This window comes from Pollicipes pollicipes, unplaced genomic scaffold (assembly GCF_011947565.3).
Source record: "Pollicipes pollicipes isolate AB1234 unplaced genomic scaffold, Ppol_2.1 Scaffold_6686;HRSCAF=7923_pilon_pilon_pilon, whole genome shotgun sequence".
Lineage (NCBI taxonomy): Eukaryota > Metazoa > Arthropoda > Thecostraca > Pollicipedomorpha > Pollicipedidae > Pollicipes > Pollicipes pollicipes.
Genome location: NW_023596921.1, coordinates 39,433,831 through 39,448,456, shown reverse-complemented (window position 1 = coordinate 39,448,456; position 14,626 = coordinate 39,433,831). Strand labels below are relative to the sequence as shown.

Below are 14,626 nucleotides of genomic sequence, written 5' to 3'. Positions count from 1 at the left end.
CCCTCACTGTGACCGGGTAGCTCTCCCACCGACACAGCTTAGGGGTAGGAGCGGGCGCCTACCTAATTCCGGCATTTTTCCATTTTCGCCGAAGATGACTCCTGACAGCAGGTAAAAATCAGCGTGACGCGTTCTTACTGAGCTCCCTCCCCTCATGAAAATCCTGGCGGCGCCCCTTAACCTGTATCTGATGATGCGAGCGACATGGCAGACCGCCTCTGCTCCATTAATTCTGGAGAAAGCGCGTCCTAATGAAGTGTTATCTGGATCTGTTGATCCGTCCGACCGCTCTCTGCAGCCTGCGATCTAATCACGGCGGCCATTACCACCGGCGGTCGTCTGCTGCGACCGACAGCGTCCAGTGTGCGGCGGCTCAGTGGGTCACGTCGGTTCGTCCTAAACGGATCACCCGTGATCTGAAGCCGTCCATCCCGCCTTGTGGAGGTCCCCTGGATCCGACGCTCACCCGTCCGTCGCCGACCCGCCCGCCCCCCCCCCCCCCCTCCACGCCTCCCCCTCCCCAGGCGGGAGTCCGTCGCGGCCGCCACTGATAGCATCCCCCGCCGAGATAGCGTCGCCATCGACGCCGTCCTCCCCTGTGCGGCCGGCCGGCGGCGCGGTATCTCCCTGTGCTGCGTCCGGCGCCGGCTCGTTTGGTATGCGTCCGTGCATGCCGCCCGTGTTGCCATGGTTTCGCGACCGGCGTGGAGAACGCGTTTCGCCGAGCGGCGCCACCGCCGCCCAAACTTCGACCCAATGTACAAAGTTCGGTACCTGGCGACGTGGCGGTAAAACGCGGCGGAGATCTGCTCGAGCTTCCAAACGATTGCGAGGCTAGGCCTTCCTCCGGACGTCTGAGAACGAGTGCTTTAGGTGGCGGCGCGGTGCGGGACAGAGGGCCCCTCCGACGGCGGATGGCGCTGTGGCCCGCCTGACCCGCGCCGCGGTGCGGGGCAGAGACCTCCGACGACGACGGATGGCGCTGGGGCCCGCCTGACCCGCAGCGCGGTGCGGGGCAGAGGCCTCCTCTGACGACGAATGGCGCTGGGGCCCGCTTGACCCGCAGCGCGGTGCGGGGCAGAGGCCTCAGACGACGACGGATGGCGCTGGGGTCCGCCTGACCCGCCCCACCTCACCCAAAGGATGACTGTGTTGTGTGCAGAACAAAGGTCAATCAGCCGCTGTATGGGCTGGGATGACAGAGCAGGCCGCTGCGGCGATGCAGAGCACCCAGCCCTCCCTCAAGCAGCACCGCGCCAAGGTCAAGCCGCAGGGGGTTAGGCTGAGCGACGTCGTCTGTATACGACATGGGGTGGGCTATAAATGCGAGAAAGTTTCCGCGAAAAGCCTATTAGCGATGCTCAACGTACGTACAACATTCTCCAGCGAATATTTAAGGGCTCATTTCGAAGTTGCATCGAATAAATTAGAACCCCACGGCATGGGAAACGCACTTAAAGCTAATGATCATCATCTACTAAAACACGTGGTCATACGTGCCACATTCCATGTGCAACTCTCACATACAACACAGGACACGTGTGTAGTGCAGGCCTCTGAAGGCTTGTTCTGGGGAAACATTATAGCCTTCCGCTGGGAAGATAAAGAGCTAAGGGTTTTGGCATATGCAGGGGTGGCGATACCAGTTTTTTCATAGGGAGGGGAGGCGGGGTCGTAAAACCACCACGACAATTTAGCCAAAACTTGGGGTGAGAGATCATGCGTTGAACAGCCGTCGTTCCTCTAAGTGAGCATTGCTCTGCTAATTCCCTGCCGCGCGACGCATCACCGTGAGGCGTGGGGACGTGGGGGCCGGGGAGCGGCGCAGGGGCTGACACTCCCAACTTTCTGAACACTAAGCATCGGCCTTGCGAGCGCTGGCCGGAAGGAAATAATCAAATTGTCTGTTGCCCCCTTCCCTTCTCCCAATTTGTAAGAATGTCACGTGTTCCAAGCTGGCGGAAATACCGCATCGCTGTACCGTACCTTCTTATCAGCATGCAGAGCATACTGTCTTGAATTATCTGGTTCAGCTGGCCACGGCATCGTATAAACGTGGTCTGTACAGTGGCAAAAGCCTCGCAGAGTGCTATTGCGTGCATTTGTACCCCGGAGCTGCGTTATAGTACGGTGGCCCGATTCCAAAAGTTGTTTTTGTGTGCTGATGCCAATTCTTAACGGAGAATACATTTGGTCATTTAGCACGACGACAATGAAAGTATCACAACAGCACGCTGTTTGACGATCGCGGAGTTAACAGACTCCTTAAGAGTAATACTACGACCGTTTATAATACGGCCTAAGTGCAGCCAAACGTTCTCTGACGTGATGCGCCCGTACTAACGCGCTCATACTGACGACTGCGGCGTGAGCTGGATGCATTCGATCCAGGCCAAAGCGACACGCGTGACTCGCTGGTGCTGCGTTGTTCCTCCTCTGCGCCATCATTAAGCGAAGGAAGCTTTCAGCCGCCGTCGCGCGCTGAATCTGTGTTCAGCTGTGGCTGAACTGGCTGGGGGGGGGGGGGGGGGGGAGGGGTCATGAGAAGACGCAGCAGTTTTACGACCTCAGAAATGCTTTCCTGTACCTTGTGCCCGACATTGAGGGGAACGGACGAAGTTGTCCCCTTGTCCCCTATTGGCAAAGGGTTGGCTGCCCCTCAATGCACTGGCCTTCAATGCACTGGCCGAATTCAGTCGTAGGTCAAAGTCTGGAAATTGTAATCACATTTTCATTTACTGAATTTGTTTAATTTTTGAGCATTTTATGGTTTTATGTCATGTAGCAAAATGGTATATAGCGAGTATTCCGCCAGTGGCTGGCCGGACTTACAGGAAGCAGCTTTGAGTATGGCCCCTGAGTGACTGGGTCTTTGTTTTCTGTCTCACGGCCCCTCAAGCACATAAGAAATAGGTTTTATATAGCTCCACCTTAAACTTATTAAAATAATGCACTAAAGTAGCTCATAGTGATATAAATGAATACAAGTAGACACTATTTTCTAAAATTACATCACTCGGCCTAGCCTGTGTCAATGACCTGACCTGCAATGACATTTAAAATTGTGGACTTTATCTAAAAAAATATTCAAGAAAATGCACAAACGAAACCAAGCGTTTCGTAGCACAAAATGCAACATCAATATTTATGGAACATTATAGTCTAACCGTATGAAAGGATAAATAAAGGTTAGACATTGGAACATTAAGCTGAAACCTTCCTGAGCCGAAGTTACACAAGGTAGATATTGCATCACAATATAGTTATAACGGCAAAATGAACCAAAATTGTCTTTCAAATTCCTCAAGTGCGGTAATAGTAATGAAAATATTATATAATGACGCCGTCATATGGGGCATCTACGTACAGGGTGTTCCAAAATGTGCAATAAACATAAAAGATGGACGAATTTGCGGAGCCGTGTCTTTTGCGGCCTTAAGTCAATGCAAAAACATGGCGATAGACACGCTGATAACACGTGATGTTCATTAACCTAGAGCATACGAAAATAGCAATCGTGCCTGGATAATTATGTATATCGTGTTGTAGTACGTATACTGTGGTAGTCATTGATATACTATGTATACTATGGTACTCCATTATCGTAAAAATTGGGGAAAGGGACCCCTTAGTGACAATAGGTCCAAAAATAGTTTTCTCCTGCAAGAAGATTGCTGGGATAGGTTGGAGGGGGGGGGGGGGGAGACTGTTCTCTCCTGTCCGATGACAGACATGGCCCCGTCCGCCTCCCGTCCCCCCCCCCCCCTCCGAGGTGCGCTCCTGGGTATGTGCCTGAGTGTCTCAATCAACCTGCACGATTCAATAGGACTTAACGGATGGCGCTTTACGTTCGTTCATTGTTGCCAATTTTTGTATTCGCGGAAGTTTTCTGGTAATTCTCCCATTTTTAAATGCATTCCTTACAGTCACGAGCTCAAATTTCGTCGTTACTTATCGAAATGCATGCTGCATTATACTTCCGTGTAATATAAGACATAAAATCTACATGAAAATGCATGCATATCTTCATATCATACTCTTATTTGTTCTTGGTTCATAGAAGCCACACACCTTATCATAACATCCAGTCACTTATTATCCAATTTAAGGCTGAAATGACCACGGAAAAACGTGGCCCGGACTCCCTATACCTGGCACTAGATGGCCGTGAAGACCTCGGTCAAGAAAGCACGCCGGCACTCAAGCTTCATCGAGCTGATTGCCACGTCAATTAGCGGCACGCGCAGACGCGATCGCAGCCGCTCGGCCGCCGGCCGGCCCCTATACGTTTGGCTGATTGGCCAATGCTGTGCTGTCGTTAGTGCGCTGCTGGCCTCGGCCGCGCTATTTCCGGCGGCTGGGCTTCGTAGATGGCGCCGGGACCGTCACGCACCTCCGAACGGGGCCAGACAGGCGTGCGGGGTCACCCACCCCGACCCCACAACGCCGCGGGCCGCAGCCCTCCAGTCCAACTGTCTGACTAGTCTGTGAGCTCCGGCCGGACAACTGTGAGCTCCAGTCGGACAGCCGTGAGCTCCGGCCGGACAGCCGTGACCTCAGGCCGGACAACTGTGAGTTCCTGCCGGACAGCCGTAGGCTCCTGCCGGGCAACTGTGAGCTCCTGCCGGACATCCGTGAGCTCCGGCCGGACAACTGTGAGCTCCGGCTGGACAGCCGTGAGCTCTGGCCGAACAACTGTGAGCTCCAGCCGGACAGCCGTGAGCCCCGGCCGGACAGCCGTGACCTCCGACCGGGCAGCCGCTAGCTCCGGCCGGACAGCCGCGGGAGAACGCCGCTGCTGCGATCTCGCACGCCTCGCAGAACTCTGTCCAACCGGCCGGGCAAGGTGTGCGACAGCCGTAGACGGCCGCCTGCCCCTCTCTGAGCCCCCACCGCTCCCCCCCCCCCCCCTCCTTACCCCTGCGCCAGCCTGTGACCCCGGTACCCCATCCCCTATGACTCCAGGCGAAACTTGCGGAGACATTTCTCCGGCTGCCCGCGGCATCCGGCCGCGTCTCATGGCTCCGCCTCCTCCGCCGGCCCGCCACCGCCACCGCCGTTGCCGCCGCTTCCACCGCCTCCACCGCCGGCCCACCGCCGTCACCGCCGCTGCCGCCGCTTCCACCGCCTCCACCGTCGGCCCATCGCCGGCCCACCGCCGGGTGGCCCCATCCGGGCGTTTTTCAATCGCCTGTGTGGCGCTGTTCCGACCGCTGACCGCATGTGGGGCGCGGTGACAGGTTCGCCCCGGCGCAGCATCGATTGCGAGGGTGCGGGTCGCCCGGCGCGGACCGCGGTGTCGCCTGATGCCGACCTGGCGTGTCGACGCCGCCATAATCCGTCAGCCGGCGATGGCGTGGCGACACGGCCGGCTGCTGTTTGCCCGCCGCCGGCCGGCCCTGCTGGACCCGGCCGACCGGCGGCCGCTGACCTGGGCGGGATGGACCGCGGCACTCGCTTTGAACGGCGCCGTCCAAGCCTGGGTGGGCGCGCCTCCCACGCTCGAGAGCTGGTCTTCCGTCTCGCCCTCCTCGCCGACGCACTTGTCCCGTCCCTATGGAATAGGCTGGCCGGCCAAAACTCGCCTGCTATAGTCGCACCGAAAAATGTATACGCGCTTCAAGAAGTGTTTATAAAAATAAGTGGTTAATTTTCGCCTCATGAAACGCACTTAGTGAGACTAAACTAGTGTCCGTGGCACAATATACTCCAAATTGTCATATGTTATGCATGGCATATATTTGTTGATATCCCCCCGTCACTCTCTCGTTTTCAATCTATTTCTGTTCGTAAGTTACGAACGAATGCATGCAGGCATTTCATACCATGATACAGCCCAGCTGCATTAGTTTCTTAAAATAGCCCTCCAGTGGGATAGCCGACGATTTTTGCATATGGATGAGCCCGTGCATGCATAGCTGTTTGGCAATCTGGAATAAACTTAGTCAAGCTCATGAATATGCCACGAACACATGACTTCTAATTTTCCATTCTTCGGGAAATTCGCAGCCGGCCTCATTCGATCCGCTCGGCTCGGACCGGTGATTTTATTGCGCCGTGCAAAATAACCAGCGCAAACTCTGCCGACTACATACTGCATGAGCTAAATCACCTGGAGATTAACGACAGTTCTCGTCACGCACGTCGTTGCCTGGCAATCAGGGTAATGGCCTTAACCACGCCAGCCCCGGCTCGAGTGGTGCACAATCACTGGGCTACATCCTGTAGATGACGCGGGTGTCACCAGCACCGGCTGCTGTGAGTGGTGCAGGTTCAACGGGCGCTCCTGCGAGCGGTGCACGGTTCACCAGCACCGGCCCCTGTGACTCGTGAGTGGTGCGTGCCCACCAGACGGTGCGGCGAGTGACACAAGGTGACACACACGACGTGACGGTGACAAATGTTTGGTTCGATTTGGATCATAGCCCTTTTGGCCAGTGATGCCCGTTGTGAGGCTATGAGATGAAGGACAGTGTACAATGGTGTGGCAAAATTACACACACCTGGAGGCCATCCGCTGAAACTTAACCCGCGCAGAGACCTCTACACGTGATTTGCTCGGCGTCCGGACGGAGCCGCCACCAAGGAACACGTAAGCTCACCCACGGCTGGCGCATGTAGAGTGCCTCGGACCTGCAGGGTGTAGTGAGAATGAAGGTTAAAGCGACTGTGAGCATTGAACGGCAAAAGATGACAGCAGGTTCACTAGGCTCGGCTAACGAAAATGGCGCTTGTCACCGCTCGATAGTCTATCCATTTAACCGCGGCAGCAACGTTTGTGTCCCAATTCACATGCATCTATGCGAAACTCTCATTTGTATTACGTCGCTTTGGCTTCGGCCATGGTGAGCTCTTATTCAATCAAACACTAGTCCCTATGCCTCAGCTTATATATATATATATATATATATATATATATATATATATATATATATATAGCACACATACACATAACACACATAACAAGTGTGAATTATTCAGTCTATGCGAACGTGCGTTGCGGTCTGACGTGTGCCATGTGTCCATTTAGTGCCACCCCTGAAGATTAACGTGCACGGAATAGCAGGTGCGACGCTCTGATTTCAGGTCAGCTTGAACAGAAGACATAACGCAAACCTCAGGCTATTTCGGGATGGTTCCGACTGTTGAGAGGTAGTTTCTTTCAAAAAGCACCTGATTTGTGATTTTTTTCTGTTGCCATTCACCGCTGAAAACAAAGGTTCGTCTCAATCATGAATCTGATTGTGCTTCGCGAGAAGACGTGCGAAGCGAGCAGGTTGCCTTTAGTTGCTTCTCGGACGGGGAAGAACTCACGGGCGGCCATTGCAGGGTCGGCCGCAGCTGATCACCATTACGACGCGCTCTGCTCATTTCTACGAGCTAGGAAGCAAGAGCATGTCATCATTGATCTTGGAACCAAAGCACTACGCATTTGCTGTGTCGAGTTTCAGTTTCCGACCGATATGTGTCAGTTTCAGAGACTAGATACACATTTCGATATCGTTTCGTTCCTCACTTTATGCATTTTGGAATTGTTGAACTTTTAAAGAAAGTGCTTGGCGTCTTACTCGTGCCGTCTTGGTATTCTGATTTTCGTCAGTCAAACTCTGGTCACCACCCGATATGCCAAATTAATATAACTGGCTTTGAGTTGAGTCACTTTGTAGTCTTAGACTCCGAGTCACTGGCTTGGGTTGACTTAGGGTCATTCAAATCAACATTCGCCTTCTTATGACCCAGCAGGGGCCGAATACCATGGCTGACCATCACCTTGCATGACCTTGAGCGTTCGCACTCATCCGTTAAGGTGCTACGCAAATAGACGAGCGCTCCCACCCCTGTTACACAACGCGTGAAGTGATGACACCAGCAACAAAACAAGATGAATGGTTGGATGAAAAATGACGTCGCGAACGATTACTCTCCCGGATATGGATCCAAAGAGTCAGCGTCAAACTGTGTCAGCTTAGCGTGTCAGGCGCTGGGCGTTTTGCTCAAAAGGTTTCGGACATCTAATGCAAACAAGCGTGCGCGCAGGTGTGCCCTGAGTGTGCTGCACCACTTCTGCAGCAGCTTCCGCATTCTTGGTGTCATTCTGTTGTGGTTTCGGACCGCCACAATCTGCCCCGGTCGCCAACCAGGTCCCGTGGCGTGACGGGTCACGGTCGAGCCGCGGCCTGGTGCGGCGGCTGGGTGTAGAGGGGGGGGGGGGGGGGAGGCAGGGGGTGGGAAGGGCGGGCGGCGCGAGGTAAAAACAGACCGAACGGCCAATCGATGTGTGTTTATCACAATTATAACCACGAAAGCAGAAAGCAGTTGCGTTACTTACAAGCCTAGGGTGTCGCCCCAACATAACACATGGGACCAATGAACTCCAAAAGCCTTGGAGCGTCCGGACTTACTAATGCTTAATTCGATTTACACGAAATGACAATCAGTTGATTTTTTGGCTAATACCTGTCCAAAGGCGCGGTTACCCCGCGCTGTAAGCTGTGCACTGCTCAGCGTAGTGCACTGTGTGAACCTTGTGCGTCCGTGATTCCGAGATCCATGGAAATATTTGTGTGGAACTATATTTTAGACGTTCACAGGGCAGGCAGCCAACATTTCCATATATCTCGGAATAAGTGATGGGACCAATATCCGCCGCACTCCTCCCTCTAGCTCCACCCGAGGCATTTAATATCAGACATCAGAGCCCCCCCCCCCCCCCTAGCGTGTCGATCAGGTCTCAGCGAGGCCCTCGCGCAAAGTCGTGTGTGTCAGCTGCCCTATCGCGCGCGCGCAACGGGGAGTCCCCGGACGAGACTGCACGGCTGAAGGGCGCTTGGTACCGCGCGAGCTCCCACTCGCTTTCTCTGGCTGCCACTGCAGTTCACACGGCCTCTACAGTGCGGCGGTCTGGGTACTGCGCATAGCGGAGGGGGGGGGGGGGGGGGTTACTTGGACGCCGGATTCGGAACAGCGTTAAGTAACGCCGTGTGGGTTTCAAATGTGTGTACCGGGTAACGCAGGAATGAGTGAGAAAGCATGTGTGGCTCTCAAATTTCGTGCTCGATACTCACAGATTGAGCGCCACAATCACACACGCGCGTCATGCACAATTTGGAAGTTCCACACGGCTTGAGCACTTGCTGTTGCATTGACTGACTTTGGCGCACTTATATTTTTCCAGCATATAACTTTTCAATGTGCACGCTTCGATGCCCTTAACCAGGACAGGGTGGCATTTATAAAATGTCTCTACACACAGCCATAAGAAGCTCAATACACTTGGCTGGTTATGTCCCTGGCATTGGCACTAGTTTTGACCAGCTCATTTCAGCACCCAGTTTGCATCTTGCGCGTTAAAAACAAAATGCGGATGGCCCTAAAATAAACATGCAGCATATCCGTGGGCTGGAGAGCGCATCCAATAGCCCCGTCGGCACCAGTGTTACCGGGGCAGTGCCTAGGCTGGTACAGCGGGGAACATGCCGGTATCAGTGGTTCCGGGTCTGTACCTAGGCTGGTTCAGTGGAGAGAGCGTCGGCATCAGTGGTATTGGAGCTGTGCCTAAACCGGTGCAGCGAGGAGTACGTCGGCACCAGTGGTACTGAAGCGGTGCCTGGGCCAGTACAGCGGGTAGTACGTCGGCATCAGTGGTATTGGAACTGCGCCTTGGCCGATGCATCTAGGAGTACGTCGGCACCAGTGGTGCTGCAGCTATACCTTGCCTGGCACATCAGGGAGTGCGTCAACACCAGGCGTGCCCGGCTGCAGTCAGTATCTCGCAAGCCGCGGTACCGGTACTGCAGCGCGCGGCCAAACCTTGCCGGCTCGAGTTCAGCACTCATCCGTAAAGCAATGAGGGCGCTGTGCCAGTATCGGCGGTGGCACCAAACTTAAGTGATGGTGCGAGAGATAGGCGCCCAAAGGTCGCCCACAGTAACAATCGCCCATGTTAATTACCACCCATAGTAATAATGACCCATGGTAACAATTGTGACATCATATGACTGGCGTCGCTCGGCCCGCTTTGCTTACCACCGACTGCGTCGTTGCCCTCTCATGGGATGTTCATCATTCACATAAAACACCTACGCGCAATTTAACGGCGTTTCATGCAGGCGCCTGTGCTGTGCGTCTGGCTACAGAAATGCGGGCAAACAGACGGACGGACAGAAAGACAGTAAGACGTGCTTCCAGAAACAAATGAATTACGACCGCAAGCACGGACTCAGGTACGCTTTCCCGAACGTCGCAAGGAAAGCCCGCAGTGAAAGCAGTGCAGGCATAACACATACAGATGTCCGTTGCTCCAAATTTATGTGGGCTAATGCTTTGTTGATGGCTGGATTGCTCTTCCGTCACGCTGCAAAGTTAGGGCGTACGAGGCCAAAAGGAGCAATCAACGAGCTGTGAATGCATTTATTTCTTAATTATGCCGTCAATTAGTGTGGTATGATTGGGCGATTTGGGTGCTGCACCTAAACGGAACACATAGCAACGCTCTTTGCTATTCGCAACAGGGACACGTGGTATTAATAACGTATTTGTTACACGAGCACGAAACTCAAAGCAGCCCAACGAAACGACTCCTGGTCTGGCGCCACGTGCTGCACGTGTGCCGTGTGCCTTTTCGACGCCGGATCGATATACGGGCCGTCGCCCGCCTGCGGTCTCGGCCTCCCTGGATGCGGCCATCGCCATCGGAGTCGGCGCCAATAGCGGGTGGCTGTCTCGTTACTCGCAGCAGGCCGCCATCGTCAGCAGGGGTAGACAGTGGGCACGGCCGAGAGATAGCGGGACGATGGCGAGTCGCACCGGGCATCAGAGCCGCACGGGACGCGGGGACGCGGCATCTTCTTGGCTGTTCTTGACTGTTCTTGGGTGGTATCGGCATCGCACGGAAAGCGAGCTTTTGACGGAGCCGGGGCGGGGCTGTGAGTGAGATGCAGTGATGCTCGTGATGCGGGAGTGGTGCCATGCAGTGATGGCTGTGATGGAGTGGGATCGCTGTAGTTGCCGACTGACTAATAACTGATGCCAGTGACGCGCGCTCCCGACCGGTCCACGACGAAATGTCTGCTCGTGTTTTATTAGCCGGCCGTGTCTACACAACTGGGTGTTCAGGCCACGTCCTCTGGTGGAAGGCATACTCACTGCGTGGCCGCCCATGCTTGATTCACGCGTCCCCGCCGCTGAACGTCGGCCCAAGCTGCATCGCCATTCGGAAACGCTCTCCGGTTTCTGAAAAATTCCAGCAATGCGTCCGACGTGACGTGTGCCGACGCCGCCTGCGTTCCGTCGTGGGAAAGCAGCACTGAAAGGCGTCGTAAGTGGCGCGTCTGCGGCTCCTGAAAAGATGCATTAGCATTTAAGGCACCTCGAGCACGCACCGCGCCTGACACGGCGCACCGTGCACCGCAGCTTGATATGCGAGATGAGTTCTGCCAACACAAGAGCCGTAAATTTATATCGAGGAAGGAGATAAGACTGTGGTAATAGCCCTTTTCCTAGTGGAAAACCAGGAGAATCGAGAGATATATGCGTTGATATTTCGGCGACATACTGCTACATCATTGTTATTCATTTGAATGGCTGCATGTTGCCGAAATCCAGCCGCATCTAGCTCTCCATTCACCTGGTTTTTCTTTGAGGAATATGACGATAGCAACTGTCTTACCTATATGCATGATGTTCCTCGCAAATGCACTCAACAACTTACGTAGTTTAGGAAGGATATTTTTAAGTAAACGCATTTGCTGAGTTAGTTGAACACCACTGGCATAAATGCGCAGAATCGCCATTCTGCCGCATTTTGGAAAAATTCATTATCGTGATCGTACTCGCCGTCATTTCAGAAGCGAGATGTGCCATGCGGTATCGTTCACGATACCACGGAATCGGCAGCCAGTATAGAATCGGTACCAGTGGTACCGAAACATCGCCTGAGCTGGTAACACGGGACTTTGTGGGCACTAGTAACGTACACTTGTATTGTATTTAATGATGGGTAACAAGGCATCCGCATAACACGACATGGAGTCCTCTTACTGCCACGGAGTGCGCGATACGTGTTTCATTCGAATATCATCTCACCTCATGACGGAGGAAAATGCGTTTAACTGGTAGAGTTTGCGTATCTTATCTCCTTCATGTAGAGCTTAAATGGCGATGAAAAACAACAGCGTTGCGATTTTGATAGAAGGAATGACAGGATGACTTGAACTGTCTCTACTCAAAAGCTGGACACACGTTCCACCGTCATTCATTAAAAAAGCAGCTAGCAGTTTTTGTACTCTTGTTTAATAGATACTTCGAGAGTCCTACACTTGCGAGATAAATTTGATGATAAAGACATGCATCCCAGGGTGGCTCTGGCAAGCTGGTTTTCGAGTCAGCGGCTAGCCGGATTGCCGATTTTGTGACCAGACACTAGTTTTATTAGCGAAGGTAGGAACCCGCGCACTCTGGTCTGTATCGCATGACGTCATAGAGTAAAAAGCACCTTAGGTTGACCGGCACGTCCGTCTTATCAATACCTTAGAATAAAGATCAAGTCAAATGACCTCCTCTTTAGCTTGTGTGCCTAAATATCGCAATTTAACCATAGTTTTACGTGCGGGTACGCGGTGTTTCACGTACTCCTATTTTTAAGTAAATTTGGACAAATATTAATTGATTTCAACATCACAAGAGCAAAACAGATTTCCAAACTTATCGTAAATAGCCGCCACACGTCAGGCACACCTTGGTAAATTTCTTAGTTTTCGGACAGTGCGGCAGGCAGAGGGTTACTTAGGTCAAATAGTTATCTATTTAGCATGGTTTGGCCGATCGTTAAGCTGGCTTACAAAACTCGCCGCTAATTACAGTTAAGATCTTAAATTCACGATAAACATACTGTCTACACAGACATACGCTCCAGGACTGCTGTACTCTGTAAAGTCTGATAAATTTATGTTAAATGTCACGAATTAACCACCAAAAACTTAGAAATATTGCCCGAGGTCTTCAGATGCAACTGCCGTGTATTCTTGTGTGATTAAAAAAGGAAGAAACTCGGTGATATATTTATGTCTCTATGTATTTCTTAACAGTGCCTCTCCGCGAGATAGCTAGCCAGATCGGCGGCTAGTCGGCTGGCCAGATCGGCGGCTAGACGGCCAGCGGGATCGGCGGCTAGCCGACTAGCCGGCCAGCCACAAGGCGGCCTTGATATACTTAATTGGCAAGGTTTCATATCAGCTACGGGTTTCATATATCGCGCTGCAGCGCGGATCCATCAGTAGGAATGATGGTCCTGACTGACGATCATCATTCAAAATTACCCCCATCCAATCACTCGTGATGATGGTCCAAGACTAAAACGCCGGCCGTCCAATGCAACATTTTCCCTTTGGCTCTAGACAAACAAGTTTCTCTCAATCTACTGCAGTCCGGGCCTGTCATTTCTGGTTGATTCCTGAAAACCGGGGCGGAAATAAACGTAACTAGACGTCGACCACAGTGGTAAAAGGCGTTTCTGGGGCAGGTGATTATTTGCCAAGATGAAAACATCCAATATTGATTACATCATCACATAACAACATGCGTATGCTATAACACGCGCACCTGCCAACACAATAATGGTCACGCAGCCTGTCATCGATCAGAATGTCTGCTACCTCCGGCCGTCACATCGCCAGTATGGATAAATCCGCACGTTTTCGCCTTCAAACACGACACAATTCCAGTAACCATCGCAGCAGGCCTTCAGATGAATCAAACCCCACGTTTGCATACGCCCAATCCGACTCCGACGTCTCCGACGCCCCGTAACATTCAGCCCCAGCGAGGCCGGTCGCTCGCGCCGCGCGGCACTTCCACTGTTTTCCTTCCCGGCGACAGGGGGTGGAAGCCTCTGGAAGCCTCAGAACAAACGACGCTCGTCCCAGGAGGAGGCGCCCGGCCTCCAGCCGGCTAGCTCTCGCTGTAAGAAAAATACGTGTCGGTGGCCGCGAAGTACGGCGCTCTGCGCACCACCGGCGCCTGAGCCGTGCCAGTCACGTGCTCGTGACTTTTCAAGATGGGCTTGAGCTGGCGGACGGCTGGCCGCGGCGGCGGCGGCGGCGACGGAGGTGGCGACGGCGGCGCGGCGGGCTCCTCGTCCGCGATGGTGACCGACGGCAGGCTGCGTCGCTGCAGACTGACGCCCTGCTGGCTGCGCCGCCGGTCCGTCGACAGGTTGTGGCAGCTGCGCTGCATGGCGGCCAGCTGGTCCTGCAGCGAGCGGTACTCGAGCAGGTAGCGATCCAGCTGCACCGCGTGGTACGTGTACGGGTTGTGGCGGACGCACTGGTCGGACGTGTAGCCGCCGCAGTCGTCCGCGTCGGCGGGCACGGGCGAGCTCGGCAAGCTCGGGTAGCGCGGCCGGCAGCGCGGCACCGCCGCCGCCGCCGACTCCGGCCGCGCGACCGGCTCGGCGTCGCAGCCGCGGTGCCGCCCGACCGGACTCGGCGGGCTGCAGGTGGACTCGGACCGGTCGGAGAAGGGCGGCGAGCGCCGCGCCGCCGACGGCGGGCCGCGTCGCGGCAGCGTGCAGTAGCCGCCGACGGCGCTGCGCTCCTCTGCCCACTCGGGCCGCGCAGCCCGGCCGCCG

General features: G+C 54.2%; 1 protein-coding gene across 1 annotated transcript in view; it reads right to left on the bottom strand.

Annotated features, from left to right (window-relative positions):
* Positions 1–13,947: 13,947 nt before the first annotated feature.
* Positions 13,948–14,626, bottom strand: part of LOC119108295 (leucine-rich repeat-containing protein 26-like) — a 30,717-nt gene continuing 30,038 nt past the window's right edge. Inside the window, exons 5-6 of the mRNA XM_037231871.1 lie at positions 14,179–14,322; positions 13,948–14,064 (exon numbers count right to left, since the gene is read on the bottom strand). Of these exons, the coding sequence (XP_037087766.1) occupies positions 13,948–14,064; positions 14,179–14,322 (261 nt within the window). The remainder of the gene's footprint in view (positions 14,065–14,178; positions 14,323–14,626) is intronic.